The sequence below is a fragment of the Megascapheus bottae genome, chromosome 6, assembly GCF_031878675.1.
Source record: "Megascapheus bottae isolate mThoBot1 chromosome 6, mThoBot2.hap1, whole genome shotgun sequence".
NCBI classification, from domain to species: Eukaryota; Metazoa; Chordata; class Mammalia; order Rodentia; family Geomyidae; genus Megascapheus; species Megascapheus bottae.
Window position 1 is genome coordinate 61,642,796 of NC_143514.1, and position 15,055 is coordinate 61,657,850.

The 15,055-nt window shown below is 48.0% G+C and overlaps 1 protein-coding gene across 1 annotated transcript in view; it reads left to right on the plus strand.

Annotated features, from left to right (window-relative positions):
* Positions 1 to 15,055, plus strand: part of Grik3 (glutamate ionotropic receptor kainate type subunit 3) — a 209,028-nt gene that overhangs the window by 166,918 nt on the left and 27,055 nt on the right. The window contains exon 10 of the mRNA XM_090335206.1: positions 7,031 to 7,234. Coding sequence (XP_090191332.1) covers positions 7,031 to 7,234 — 204 coding nt within the window. The remainder of the gene's footprint in view (positions 1 to 7,030; positions 7,235 to 15,055) is intronic.

The following is a 15,055-nucleotide window of genomic DNA, read 5'->3' on the forward strand; positions in this document are numbered from 1 at the left end:
CCTAGATAAGTATTTTTTAAAAAATCTAATTGCTGAAACCAATGAGTTAAGAGATCTCAACAGAAACAAGAGAAAGAAAAACTGTCATGTGAAAATGTATGAGATAAAAATAAACAAAAAGAGCAAAGGGAGGTGAGTCTGATACTGATGAACAATTACCGGAATATGGATGTAGATAAAAATAGAAACGATAAAAGGAGAGTGAGAGGAGAGCAAAATAGAAAAGGTTAAGAAGAAAATAATGAAGATAAAATGAAGGTAAGAAAGGAGATTAAAAGGGAAGATATTAAGAAGGGCAAAAAATTAAATAATTTACAGCTCCGACTAGACAAGGTAAAAAATGTTAAATCAAAATGTCACAAAGTAAAAGGATAAAAGTGTGACAAAGCTAAAATATAAAAGGGTAAAAATAAAATAATAAAAAGGTGGTAAAAGATTAAATGCGGAGCTGCATAAACTGGATGATATAAATAAAACACTTTCTCTCTCTCTCTCTCTCTCTCTCTCTCTCTCTCTCTCTCTCTCTCTCTCTCTCTCTCTCTCTCTCTCTCTCTCCCTCCCTCTCTCTCTCTTTTGCAAGGCAAGGCTTTAAAAAGGTAAAACCAGCATGGTGTAAGAGATTAGGAGAGATGATTAAATGGGCATAGGTGATATGACCACAGAACAATAGTCTAAACAGGAAGGGGTAAGCTAAGGATACACCCAAAGGGTGTAAAACATCACTACCTTGAAAGATCACAGGGGCAAATTTTATTGGAATGTCAGCCAGCGGTCTGATTTCAAGGGCATAAGCCCTCTGCAGAAGCACAGAGTTCCTTTCTAGACAAGCAGAGACAGAATCAGACAGACATTGCATGCTCTTCGCCTGCCAGTCATTGCAATTTCTTTCACCAATACTCAGCTTCTTGCAAAAGCTCCCCAGACTCACTGGGCTCATTCCATCATCACAGATCCCATTCCAGTCTGGCTGGCTCCCAAGTACCCCAGGGGATAGGGAGGGAGAGAAGCCCCTTTGGCTTATAGCCTGCGCACAGCTCCATCTGTCCCTCGACCCCCTCTGCCTCAAAGCATTGAGGCAAACATGTCTCAGGGTGCCAGGGTTCTAGGGAAAGGACAGCATAGTGGCTCAGAGTACAGAGTTTGGGGATGAGTCTTGAGACTTTCTGTGTAACCCTGACACGTTGCTTACCTGCTCTGTGCCTATCATCTCTCTGGAAAGAGGAGATGGTAATAATTATACTAAGTTCCCAAAGTTGAGAAGATCAAGTACAGAGTACAGAGCAAGCACTAAATGATAGCTGTTATTGTATTCCTTGCAATTGATTACAAACCTAGGCCCTGGTGAGTTCAGATTGAAGACAACATGCAGACTGGGTCTCGGAGAAAAAAAAAACCTTGGATTCCATCCATAGGCAGAGCCCCGAATTTCAAATTTTGAGTTTGCAGTTGGATACCATTCAGGTCCAGGAGCTTCTCTCAACCCACCCCTGACGCTGCCCTCATGTTTTTGTTTGTTTGTTTGTTTTTGTTTTTGCCTTTGTTTTTGTTTTTGCCAGTCCTGGGCTTGAGCTCAAGGCCTGAGCACTGTCCTTGGACTTTCTCAAGGCTAGACCTCTACCACTTGAGCCTCAGCACTGTTTCCGGCTTTTTTCTATGTATGTGGTACCGAGAATGCTAGGCAAGCACGCTACCACTAGGCCAAACTCCCGGCCCCTGCCCTCCTTTTTTATACTTGACTCCTTGAGTTTGTTTTCCACCCCAAGCTCTGGCCTCTGAAGGCACTGGGGTTTTCTAACCCTCTTGGGAGCCTCTCATTTTTCTTATCTCCTACTGAGACATAAAAATCCAGATCAGCCACTACCTCATTCCCTTTTCTTAGCTGTAGTCTAAGCTTCTGCTCCTACTCCTAGCCCCATCCCCATCCCCTTGACCTCAGACTTGACTGCTAACTCACTTAAAGGGGATATTCTGTGCCCACAGCAGGGAACACAAACCATCTTAACCCCATCACAAATATCAGATGCTCACATGGCAGCTGCTCCATCCTCACTACCCAGAGACCCCTGGGGCTCCCTCCGCCTCTCCCAGAGTGGCAGTGAGCAAAATCAAAACAACAACAAAAATAAAACCTGGTCTTTCCTAGAAGAAGGCAGAGGAGCAGAGTAGAAATGTCACCTCTGGCTGATGTAACATGGGTCTTCAAAAAATACTTTGTCTACCTAAAAACAGTTTGCAGAGTCCCTCAGGAGATACATTGCCCACTCCCACCAAGGATCCCCTGAAAACCTCAAGCTGCTCATTGCTCTTAGTATATCCGGAGCCCAGGGGTACACTCTCAGAACTTGGCTCTTTGGGGCAGCTATGAGGAGGGGCCTGATCTGGGCCCTGCTCAGCTGACCTTCCTGAAAACCCAGTCCTATGTTTAGCAGCCTGAATGCAGGGCCAGCACCTTCTGCTGAAAGCACTGGCCCCACCCATCTATGAGTGTGTTGTCAGGGCAACAGTGCTTTGAGTGACAGGCAAACACCAAGGTAGAGGACAAGAACATCAAAGTGCTCTGCCCCTAGGGACAGGGTCTGAGGGTGAAAGCCTGGTCCAAGGGGTTCTCCTCTTTCAGTTCCCTAGGATCTGGACCTAGTAGACAGTAGCAGATCTTTTTAGGCCACCCTAAATCTACCTTTTATTCTCTTCCCTAGTCAGACAGACAGATAGGGGCCTGACCCCATCCTCTGATTTCTGAGTTGCCTTCCCTTTTCTTGAGTCTAAACCAGAGCAGTGGCCTAACCTGCCCTCCTTACCCTCCCTGCAAACCCAGCTTCTGTTCTGGTTCTGCTCTTCCATGAGTTCATGAAAAATTCATCTACCCAAACCTCAGCTCACACATAGAGAAAGCACACCGGCCTCACTCCTGGGGCTCTGCTTTTGAAGGCTCGGGGGTTCTTTTGGCTGAAGATGTGAACAGCGATTGGCACGCGTGTGGGTGGGAGTGGGGGCCAGTCACATAGGGCATCTGCTTATGCAGTGATGGTATATTTGTACTGAGTGCACATCGTGACCCACATAGATTCAGCTGCCAGGAAGGCGGGAACCCCTAGCACCCAGCAGCCACAGAGGGGAAAAGCCAAAGCCAGAATGTGGGCTGGAAGACCATCCCAGGCAAGAGATCATCCGAGGCCTATCCTGCTGTTCTACCAGAAAGAAGCCAAGGCCTAAAGTCTAAAATCCTTGGCCTGTATATTCAGGCAGGGACAGGCAAATAGAAGATCTGAGCATGTTATATGTACATGCATGGATGTGGACTGACATTGCCTAAGTCTGAGAGAGGCCATACCATTATCAGTAGCTAACCTCTCAATCCTTCCCCACATGCTGTTAGCCCACAGGCCCTTCTCCAAATCCAGTATTCTGTGAATGGGAGCAGCTTAGCACTAGGGCTAGCGTTCACATTGCTCTAAGCTTTACTGATTGTAGAGAAACCAGACTCAGAGCCCAGTGACGGAAAGTCGGAAAAGGTTATTTTTCTGGACCCCTGTTTTCTGTGACTTGTTGAAGAGAAATATTACCCCTGGTCCTACAGCTCGTCTCCCAAAGCAATAGGAGAGCGTGAAGTTATGAAATTGAGGGCACCTTCACTGAGCAATCGATTAGCAGCCGAGAGAGCTTGTGAATTGGCTGTCTGGACATTTCCAGTAATAAATTGTGAAATAGTCCATGAATAAGTAGTTGGCGGAGTTCAGAATTACCCCCTAGGAAATGTTGCAGGTCTAGAGACACATTACTAAGGCGAGCACCATTTTAATGCTCTGGGCTTTGGCTGTTAAATATGTATGCCATCCGCAAAGCACTTCCCAAAATTAATGGCATTTTACAGCTGCTCCGAAGGCAGCGTATTTATATGGAGATGTATAGATTCTGGAGCTGTGGTGGCTTCACAAATGAAGTTCTAATTTTAGAGGATAAGTTCTGGGAGGGGTATGGAGAGGGGGTCAGGAAGTACACTATCTTGCAGACCTCTTTGAGATGTTTTTCTGCTGCCAGCCATGATTTTTACCCTTTGGTAATATTGGGTGTGGTCTCTAGGTGGAAAAAAAAAATTACTGTAGTATTGGGCCAATCAGCACTCAGGAAAAGGAAGGTGACAGTAATGATAGTAATAATAATAACAATAACAATAAGTAATATTGCCAACTAACATTGGCCAGGCACTAAATGTTTTTCCTGAGTGGAGTCATTTTATCTTCACTAAAACTCTCTATTATTAAAATGGGGATTATGCTATTATATTCATTTTATAGGAAGAGATGGGAATCTATATGTGTTAGTGATTCCCCTGAGGATGATGGTATCTTTGTTTTAGAGAAAGAACTCAAATCACTTGAGAGATATAGTCAAGACCAACAGGTACAGCAGCGTATCTTTTACACTGGAAGGATGAGGAGGGGTTGCTCACTGTGGCCAGGGTGCAGAGCAGCCCTCTGAGTTGCATGAAAGTCATGTCTGGACCAGCCAAATTCTCTATCCTCCAAGCAGCCTTTACACTTATCCCAGACCCCAACCAGAATCTTCCCTGAGCTGTCTGCTTGGTTGGTGAGCAAGGCCCTGAGAGTTCATGTGATGCTAGCCAACAAGCACAGCCTTTTGTCTCTCTTGACTAGGCAATAGGTTGCTCGGAGTTCCTGGAGAGTGGGAAGCCCCCTGGGAGTTCAGGCGCTCTCTGGCTGCCTCTCTGGAACACCTCAAAAGATTCCTGAAAGCTGGAGAACATCAGTGGGGCTAGGATCAGGTATTGAAAGGCCACAATGCTAGGAAAACAAGGCCAAAGAATTGAATCTTTCTTGCCATAGCAGGAGCAGGGCAGAATTCCATGAAGGGTCAGCATTGGCCTTCTGCCACCCATCCCCAGCCCAGGGATCCATGGGGTCAAGGGAAGATTCTCACCATTGGGGAGGACAATGAAGCACCTCCCTAATGAGAAGTGTGCTTCACTGGCTGTGTGGACATGGGCCTCTGGGTCTATGCATTCTGCCAGCTGTCACCCCTTAGCTGTGAGCTTGAAGCATTCTAACACCTGAGGGTCCCAGGGTGAGTTTGAGGGAGGGTAGCCAATGAGAAAAGACAAAGGAGGGCTAGATAAGATCAGACTAAGCAGTGAAGGAAGAAGGCCCAGGGGAGTCAGGAGCCAATGAGGACTGGTTCAGAAACAGGTACAGGAGAGAAGCACTAGGCCTGAGTTTGGGACCTAGAAAAGCAGGGGACATAGGAAAATCTGACGCAGGGAATAAGAAGAGAAAATAGAAGCAGGAAGAAATTCATTCTGATTGGCAGGGAAAGATGAGAACAAACACCATCCTTGTAGTAACTCTGATGTGATGATGGGCAGCTACTGACTGCCAAGTCTGTTTCCTCATCTGTCATATGGGGATAATGTCACCACCTGGCAAGCTATTGAGGTTTAAACAGCCCATGACCTGAGTCTATAGGTGGTGCCTGGTGTATAACAGGAACTCAATAAACACTGAGTTTTCTGGAAATTCAGTTCCACCCCACCTCAGCATGGGGACTTAAAAGTAACTTCGATGACTTTGTTACCTGGCATGTTGTATATATGTTTATTTGTTCATTTGAAATAGGAAAGGGAAAGGGAGAAAACAAGATGATTGGGAGGGGGTGGGAGAGGGTAATGGGGACAAAAACATGAGAAGGGGTATCAATGTGTGTGAAGTAATGTACCTACTACCTGGCAAATATAACTGTAACCCCTCTAAACATCACAAGAAAAAACTGAAAAAAAGTAAGTTTGAGTGGGTAGAGACAACTGAAACACAGACTCTTGATGTTGGACCCTGAGGCTCCACTGGGGGCCTAGATCTTGCCACCTTAGAACCCAGAGTTCCTCACTCTGTGAAGCTCAAACTGGATGGGATCAAACTATTTCCTTTCTCTTTCTGCCTCCTCTCAACTGTTCTCTGGCAGGGAGTTCCAAGTGAGAAGTCAGGCAAAGCCCAGCCTTTTCCAAGCCCTTCCCTGGCTCACCATCATCTGGAGGGGTGGTATGTGGAAGGGGAGTCTGACATGGGACAGCTGTCACTCACCCCACAAGCCACCTTCCTGAGGATCATCTCTCCTGGGAGAGACAAGCCCCATACAAATGGAGCTGTCACTGCTATGGCCATTGCTTTCCTGACTGAACCTAAAAAGGAACTGAGGGAGTCCGCTGCAGACAAAGGAATCAGGAGTGTGTAGATCTAATCTGAGAACCAGGAGTTGGGGAAAAAGCCAAGGAAGACACTTGATGAGGACTTTCTAGAGCAGACACCAGAAGTTTTGGGAGAAACAATTTTCTGAGCCACACACAAATTCCCTAGTTCATTAGATGTGAGAGGGGGTGTGAAGGGGGAACCAGGAGTATGCATTTCAAACAAGTTCTACAGATCTGCTCTTCTGTGGCCCATACTCTTGAGAACCCTGCCCCCCCCCCCATGGCTACCACAGAGAGAACCTGTGCTTTGGAATCAGGTGGATTAATTTCAAATCCCGGCCCTACCACTTGCTAGTTCTATGACCACTGGATGTCTAAGTCCATATCTACCTACTGAGCCTGAAGCCACCAGGGGGCTCCAAACTGGTTCCCTCGAGCTGTGCTTTCCTTCTCCCCATTGCAGACCATCCATCTAAGCCACCCCCACACTGGGCACTCATGGCTCATGTCTATAATCCTAGCTACCCAAGAAGCTGAAATCTGAAGATCTCAGTTCAAAGCCAGCCTGGGCAGGAAAGTCCATATGACTCTTATCTCCAAGTAACTAACAACACTGAAAAAAAAAATAAAACAATCCAGAAGTGGGTCTGTGACTCAAGTGGTAGACCAGTAGCCTTGAGAAAATAAAAACTCAGGGACAACACCCAGGCCTGAGTTCAAGCCCTGCATGGGTGCACGTGCGCACACACATGTGCACACACAAAGAGCACTCCACCACTGATTCCACCCCACTCATTCAGCCTGCCTCCCCTCTCCCATCTGTCTCTGCAGGAGGAGCCCTTTGTCATGTTCCGGAAGTCAGACAGGACTCTGTATGGGAACGACCGGTTTGAGGGTTACTGCATTGATCTGCTCAAGGAGCTGTCCCACATCCTGGGGTTTTCCTATGAGATCCGGCTGGTAGAAGACGGCAAGTATGGGGCACAAGATGACAAGGGCCAGTGGAACGGCATGGTCAAGGAGCTCATCGACCACGTAAGCTGGGATTGGAACGTGGGGCTAGAGGGAGGACCTCTGGACGCCTAGTGAGGTGCACTTTGCCAATTAGGACACACCAATCCAGCAGGCCCTGGAAGGAGATGGAGCTGAAGGTTGTATATTTGAAGACTTACAGGGACCCATGTGGAGAAATGTACTCTGGCTCTTCTGGGCCCGTTTTGCTTAGGCCCCTCACCTCCCAAGCACACTTATCTAGGCAAACACATAGTCACATCCCATGGGCTCAGGTGCATTCAGTCCAGAACTGCTCAAGTGCGTGGCTCCTTTAACCTCTGTAGAAGGATGTCCCAACCATGTGGGCAAGGTACCAGGACACAACAACTCTGGGACACAGACAGACCTCACACTACCTTCAGTAGCATGGGTTCTGAGGGAAGACAGATGGTCCAGGGATGGGCTAAGAACATGGAGGGAGGAGTGAGCAAGGCACCATCTCCTTGGGATGTGGAGAAGACCCTGGGAACAAGGAGCCAGAGCAGGCAGAGAGAACAGCTGGTGGAGGCACCCAGGGTTTATGGAACATGAGAGGAAGACAAAAAGAAATCACCAGCTAAGGAACCACAGCACAGAAGGAATGGGGGCCCAGGATTCCAGCCTGATTCTTCCTTTCTTAGCTATGGAGGCATGACATCACCCCATGTTTGTGAGCTGCTCTCTCTGCAAAATGGACATGTGAGTCCCGCCTCCTCCAGGAGTGTTGTGACAGTGGGGCTGGGTTCAAGGTCTGGTCCATAGTCAACCCAATAAGCAATGCCTTGTGAGATGCTCTGAGCAAACACATTCTAGCTCCCTAGTTCCTAGAAGCTCAGGCAGTACCCACCTCATAGATACATGACTAGTTAAGTCCACAAAATCATGAGCCTCCATTGGCTCCAGTCACCATCACAGCCCATAAGGGAGGTATGGAAACAAAGTGAGGTTCCCCTAGCATGGGACATTCATTACCTGCCTTCTAGCTCAGGACCCTCAATGGAATGGAGGCAGTACCCATCCAATAATTGTATCTGAAGTGACGACAGGCCAGGACCTGATCTGGACCCCTTAGCAACTTCCTCTACTGCATCCTTAGGACAGGCCATGTCATACAGTAGCTGAGGCAAAGAGACGGGGGGGAGGGGGGGGAGGGGAGGGAGGGAGAATTCAAGGCCCTAGCTAGTGTGTTGTAGTGTGATATAGTCTGGCAGCTCTGTGCCTCAGTGGCCCTGGGCTTTGCCCTAACAAGGAGCCAGAGCAGAGAAAGGCTCATGCAGTAATCTTTGTAGCCCCTGGTAGGAGAGAGCATGAACTTGGACTGGATTTGGTTTCCACTCTGCCAATGAGTCCCTGCAAGTCTCTTAACTTCTCTGCGCAGTCAGTTTCCTCACCTGTGAAAGGGGAATGATATGAATGGGTCTACCCCAAAGATTGATATGATTCAGTGTATCCATTGTCAGCACAGCCTCAGAATTTGCTGTTTTGTTGCGGTTGTCCTTGTTGTTTCTCATATCAGTTATTCTTTGGAGGTTAGTGGAGTCAGGGCACAGGAGGATCAGGAAGTCCTGTGTTCCAGTTTCTGTGTCAGCAGAGGACGACATCCGCCGCCCTCTTCCCTGCCTTCTTTGAGGCTCAGAGAAGACAACTGGTGAAGAAGAGGCCTTTAACTCATTGAGCTCTTCTTAGCTGAAAGGGAGTAGTATTGTCACTGTTATTAGTAATAACCATAATTACTATGGAAATGAGCCAGCAGGCCCCTCCTACAGCACCTCATTTTACCCACTTTCCTGCACCTGTGAGTGGGGCTCTGCTGTCCCAGCCTCTAGGTGCCTTCTGAGCCTTGCATTTTGCAAAGATGAGTGAGGCTGCAGAAGAAAGAGGGTCATGTGGTCACCCACACACATGGCATCCCCAGTGGCCAGGGAGCTTTGAAAAGCTATTTTTTTAAAGGGGTGTGATGAGACAGTCCAGCAGTAGCCAGCCCTCCTGAGTCACCCCTCAGCCGGGGAAACGGGGGGTCTCATCCACAGCCTCCAGGTGTCTGGGCTTCACTTCAGGAGGCCCAGTATCCATCAAGGCCACAAGCCCTGATGGGACATGCAGGGGACCTTGTTAAACCCGATTCCTTACAATTGATGAGCCTATTAATCCTAGCTTGGTGCCATTTTTAATAACATCATAACCATTTATTAGTGTCATCAGATAATTAGTCTTCTCACTAGCTCATAGATGGCATGGTGAAGACTTGGCAATGTTATTACTTCCTTATTAGGGATCTGAACGTACATGTGAAAAATGATGAATATTCACCTTTGTAAGTATCTGCCTCCTGAGGCCCCTTTGGGTTCCCTGAGTGCCGCCTGTGCCCAGGCAGGATTTACAAGGTACTTCCTTGATTCTCTGCTGGCCTCTGTCCATAGTACATGGCCTTCCACGAAGCCAGGGTTGTAGAGGAAGACAGGGCACCTGAAGGATGCACCCCCTTTCCTCCTGCCAACTCACACACCTTCCCCGAGTCACCTGGAACACAGGAACAGCAAACGTGATTAGACAGAGTGGTGATTACTGCATCCATCATCCGTCTCTCCATTGCTGCTGCCTGCTCATTCTCATTCCCCTCTCAGATGTCTTCTACTCCCTGCCTGAAATTACACCCATGTGTAATGGAATCCAGTCGAAAGGGATTCAGATACCTGGTCCCACACATTTCAGCTGACAATGAGAAAGTGACACAACCTCTCTGGCCTACATTTCTACTTCTGTAAAATGGGGCTAATAAAAGAGCCTTTGGGGCCAGAAGCTGGCATGCAGGAATCAGCAAGCCCATCCTGGATGGGGTTCCATTTAGGGGGAGAAGAGGTGAGGACCTGGGGTACTGCCCAGAAGGCATGAAAGGGAGGAATCCCCCAAATGTCTGGTCTGGCAAGATTAGAGACAGGAGGATCAGGAGCACATGGGACAGCATATCTCCAGAGGCTAGGCTAATGGTTAGTGGCTGTATGAGGCCTGCAGAGGCGTTTTCCATGCCCTAGAAGATTGGCTTGGGCAAAGATGGGGACAAGAAATGGTCATAAGTAGCCTTTGCTACTTATGGTCATAAACCAGCCCTTCCCGGGTGAAGAAGTAACCTTCACAAGGTCCTCTCTGCTCTCCCATAACCCTGAGTGTAGACCAGAGATGGTGGCACAGCCGGAAGTGCCCATTTCCTCTGCCTGGCTCTTCTTCCAGATAATAAGTCCCTGAAGCAGGGAATTTGGTCATTGCCAGCACCTGGCATCGGGCTGAACAAACACAGAGAAGGTATTGGTGAGGGAGGGGCACGTGAATGAGCACGGACTTGCTCACTGTGATCAAGGACATGGCAGTGGGTTCATGACTGGTTGACTTCACATCCAAAGGCATGAGGAGAAGGACTAGCATCAAGACCACAACAGGAGATTTACCAGGCAGGTCCCCTGCCTTCCAGCCAGAATCCAGCCCCTCACTTTGGCACATTGTTGGGTGGACAGAGCAGTGGAGGACAGAGAAAAATAAGTGGACTACAAAGACAGACACTTCTCAGGGAAGCAAAGACTGGGAGCTCCATAGGAGGTTAGGGTATCACCAGGATGCATCTGATAAGCGTCAGATAAGCAAGTAAGGGATACATTTCAGGCCCTGGCAGCAATCAGAGACGAGAGAGGGCAGAAGTTCATTTCTAGCTCCCTGGTAGTCTGTAGAAAAATGGCAATGAGGGCTGCGAAAGGAAGGTATGGCCTTAGAAAGCTGCACCCAACACCAGTCACGGCCTGGAGGCTATGGACTTTGATCACCAGCGTCAGGTGAGCTGCACCAAACTCCTCAAGCAGAGACCAGCCTGACAAAGGCCCAGCGCTCTCCCAGCCAGGCCTCAGAAACCAAGCAGCACCTAAGGCCTGGGGGTGGAAGGCTTATCCTTTCTCAGTACTAGGTTTCTTACAGCTCAGGAGGCCTGCACCTGTACCACAGGTATAGCACCCACCAGCTGACACAGGGACCTTTCAGTACCTGTTCCCCATCTAGTCAGATAATATGGGGACTGTTGGGTATGCTGTGTTCTAAAGTCTCCAGTGGCCATAGTGCTCATTGTCAAGATTAACAGCTGAGGAGGGGTTCATCGGCACGTATCACCTATAACTCAGAATACTCGTGAGAGGAGTGGATACCACTCTTGGGCAGGGAGCTTGATGGGCCACCTCTTTAAATCCTTCCCGGTCTCCACGGGTCAATTGTAAAATTACTAAGTACAAGCCCATGCAAGGGGCTGTGGAATCAGAGGTGTGAATAAAACAAGCAGGCTTGCTTCTCTGCACAAAGATCTTGCATTCTAGTCGAGGAAACCAGTCGTAGACTAGGAACGCATGGATGGTGTGACCATTCAGCCAGGGTAAGCATTGCTAAGGAAGAATGAGATTGGGTAGAAGAGCCTCCCTGGCGCTCATCAGGTCTTGTGGTCTGAGAGCAGTGGAGAGTCAGTGTATTCTATTCCAGGAAACCCTGGAGGAAGGTCATGGAAACTTGGCAGAGGCAGAAGACCAGCCCCTGTTTCCTTGGCCAGGAGCAACCAGAGATCCAGGGAAGGGACCTGCTGGCCAGGAAGAAAGAAGAGAATAGCAAAGATTAGGTGGACCCATTAGGACCAGGGCACAGGAGGGGGACACAGTCAGATCAACTGTCAGGGGCAGTTTGGCTTCAGCGAGGATAGGGTGCTGAGCAGGGAAACAGACTGAGCTCCGATCATCAGGCTTGGGAAAGAGCAAAGTACGACCCTTCTGGGGCATTCTGATACTCATTTTTTCCAATAAAATTTTATTAAAGCCCCCACTTTGTCAGGCTTTGTGCTGATCCCACGAGGTACATCTGTGAGGGAAACAAACTTAAACCCAGTCCTCCTGGAATTTATGTACTGTCAGGGAAACAAGACATTAAATAGTGACTTGCAAATAAAAATTCAGTTGGGATCAGGGCACCAAGGAGTATTCTGGCAGCTGTGGGAACACATAACCAGGGCAGAATCTATTTAGTGGTGGGGGTGGAGTGGGGCCGAGGACTACTAACTCAACCCCCTTGTGCTGGGCTAGGGCAGGCCCTGTCCTGTATCGGCTGATGCCACGGCCAGAAATCAGTGGGGCTGTTGGAGAGATGGAGCCTGTGCCTCAACCATCCTGGGTCCAAGGGGATGTGAAGCAGGGAGAACCTGCCATCACTTGTGAAAGACAGCAGCGCAGGAGAAAGCCTGCTGGGACTGGAATAGGCGGTTCCTCAGGCCTGGAATGGCACACACATCATTGCTCTGTCAACCAGGGAGCCTGCCGTCAGCTCAGGAAGCTGGCAGGTGAATCACAGGAGTTAGAAGCTGACCTGTCAGTAGGCAGTTATGAATCTACTCAAACCTGTTGCTCCTCTAGTCAGGTGTGTGGGTGGTTTGTCAGGCAAATGTCCAGGGCCCTTCAAGAAGCATGATCTTCCTTTAAGTGTGGAGGAGAAGAATCTGGCTGGAGAAATATTTCTTGGTGGGGGGTGGAGTGGGGGGCGGGACTGGAAGTGAATTCCACAGATGTCCCAATTGTTGGTCAAGCTCTGTAACTCTGTAACAGCTTCCCAGGAGAAACAGTTGAAAGGAGGAAGGATGTAGTTTGGCTCATAGTTTCAGAAGTTTCTGCCTGTGGTTGGTCAGCTCCATTTCCCTGAAATGAAGCAGGACACAATGGCGACAGGTGTGTGTGGCAGAGGCAGCTGGGAAACAGAGACAGAAACAGAGACAGAAATGACCGGGGTGACATGTCCTTCAAAGGTGCACTTCCCATGACCTGCTTCTTCCATCACCTCCCAGAAACATCATCAAATCGGGAATTCATTCTTTTGTGTTATCTTTAAGTAGTTTGGTATACAAAGAGCATAGAGCATCTTGATCCATACCAACCCTCCCGTTATTCTCTCCGGTGCCAATTCTGGATTTTTTTTTAAGAGACAAGAAAGTAGAAGGGGTCTTTTGGGGACCATGGGGAGAATTGGGTCCTAGAAGGAGGACAATGATCAATGTACCTCATGTAAATGTATGGAAATGTCACCTTGTGCAATTAATATACACTAACAAAAAAAGTATGAATCCAACTGTAGCTGAATCCATTGATGATGGCAGAGCCCATGTGGTCCAACCATATCCAAAATTGGGTCCACCAACTGGGACCAAGTCTTTTAACGCATGAGGCTTTGGGGGGATATTTCATACCCAAGCTGTAACATTCCATAGTAAGGATGTATGCAGGAAGTCAGAAGTTTTGTGTGTGTGTGTGTGAGTGGCAGGAGCGAAATTGGGTTTCTTAAGCACTATAGGGTCAAGAGAGCAATCTGGAAGGTGATTCCCAAGCCCCACCAAGCAATGCAAAAGGAATGCTGGAGAAACCCCAGTGGCAGCTCAGGTCAGGAGCCAGAGTGAAGTTCTAGTCTCTGGGAATTCAGGGCTGGCCTTAGCTTGTCAGAACAGCAGGTATCAGGGTGGGGCTGGTAGCTGGAGGCAGAAAGCAGTGCATGCATCTTGCCTAGAGAATGAGCAGCAAGTGTTGTTATGTCCTAGGGTTACCATGACAAATGATGGCAACCCTGCTGGCTTAAAAGAGCAACAGTGTCACCAGTCCCAGGTTGCTCATGTATGTAATCCTAGCTACTCAGGAGGCTGAGATTTAAGGATCGCAGTTCAAAGCCAGCCCAGGCAGGAAAAGTCCACTAGACACTTTGATTAATCACAGAAAAAGCTGAAAGTGGTGCAATTGTAGCTCAAATGGCAGAGTGCTAGTTTCAAGCAAAAGGAGCTTAAGGACCATGCTGAGGTCCAAGTTCAAGGCCCAGGATCAGAAAAGAAAGAAAAGAAAGAAAGAAAGAAAGAAAGAAAGAAAGAAAGAAAGAAAGAAAGAAAGAAAGAAAGAAAGAAAGAAGAGAAAGAAAGAGCAGCAGTGTTTACCCTTCATAACTCTAGAAGCCAGAAATGGAGATGTCAATGGGGTTGCTTCCTTGTGATGGCTCCGAAGGGTTGTTCCCTGTCTCTCCCCATTTTGGGTATGGTCAGTCGTCCTTCATGGCTCTTAGCTTGCATCTGCATTATTCCTATCTTTGCCTCCATCATCACCTGACCTTCTCTATGTATATCTATGTCCCTCTCTTCTTGTAAATACAATGCATTCTGACTGATGACATCTTCAAAAACGTTATTCCAAGCTAACTCACACTCAACTCACAGATTCCAACAGTTCAGATTTGAATGTAATTAGGACCAGGCACTCCATTTAACCCACTCGCCACTATACATGGCGAAAATGATTGAGTGATAAAATGTTGGATTTTGAGGTTGCTGTGAATTGAGTCCATGTACTGATTCTAATTAAGTACAAATACTATTTGACCCTTTGCCAGCTTGAACAACCCTTCTAGACTAATGGAGCCTCTGTATTAAGCCTCTGCATCTGAAATATGGTACTGATGTTTACATTCCCTGGGGCTCTGGGAGACCAGCACAAGGCAATACGTGAAGCACAGTGCATGCTTGCTGGCATGTAGGAACACCCAGTGGTGATAGCAGATTTTACCATTTGAGCAGGGCAGGTGGGCACATTTGGGATTCCTCGCCAGTGGGAAAAGCACAGAAATAAGGAATTTCATGAAGACCATGCTGAATAATTCAAGAAGCAGTGTGCCTCCAAGATGACAATGGGCAGCAGACTTGGGGAGCAGCTAGGGCTATGGAGATAGATCTTAGTCTCTGACCAGGATCCCTTGTCCCAAGAGAAGGCTGATCAATGGTTAAGTTGC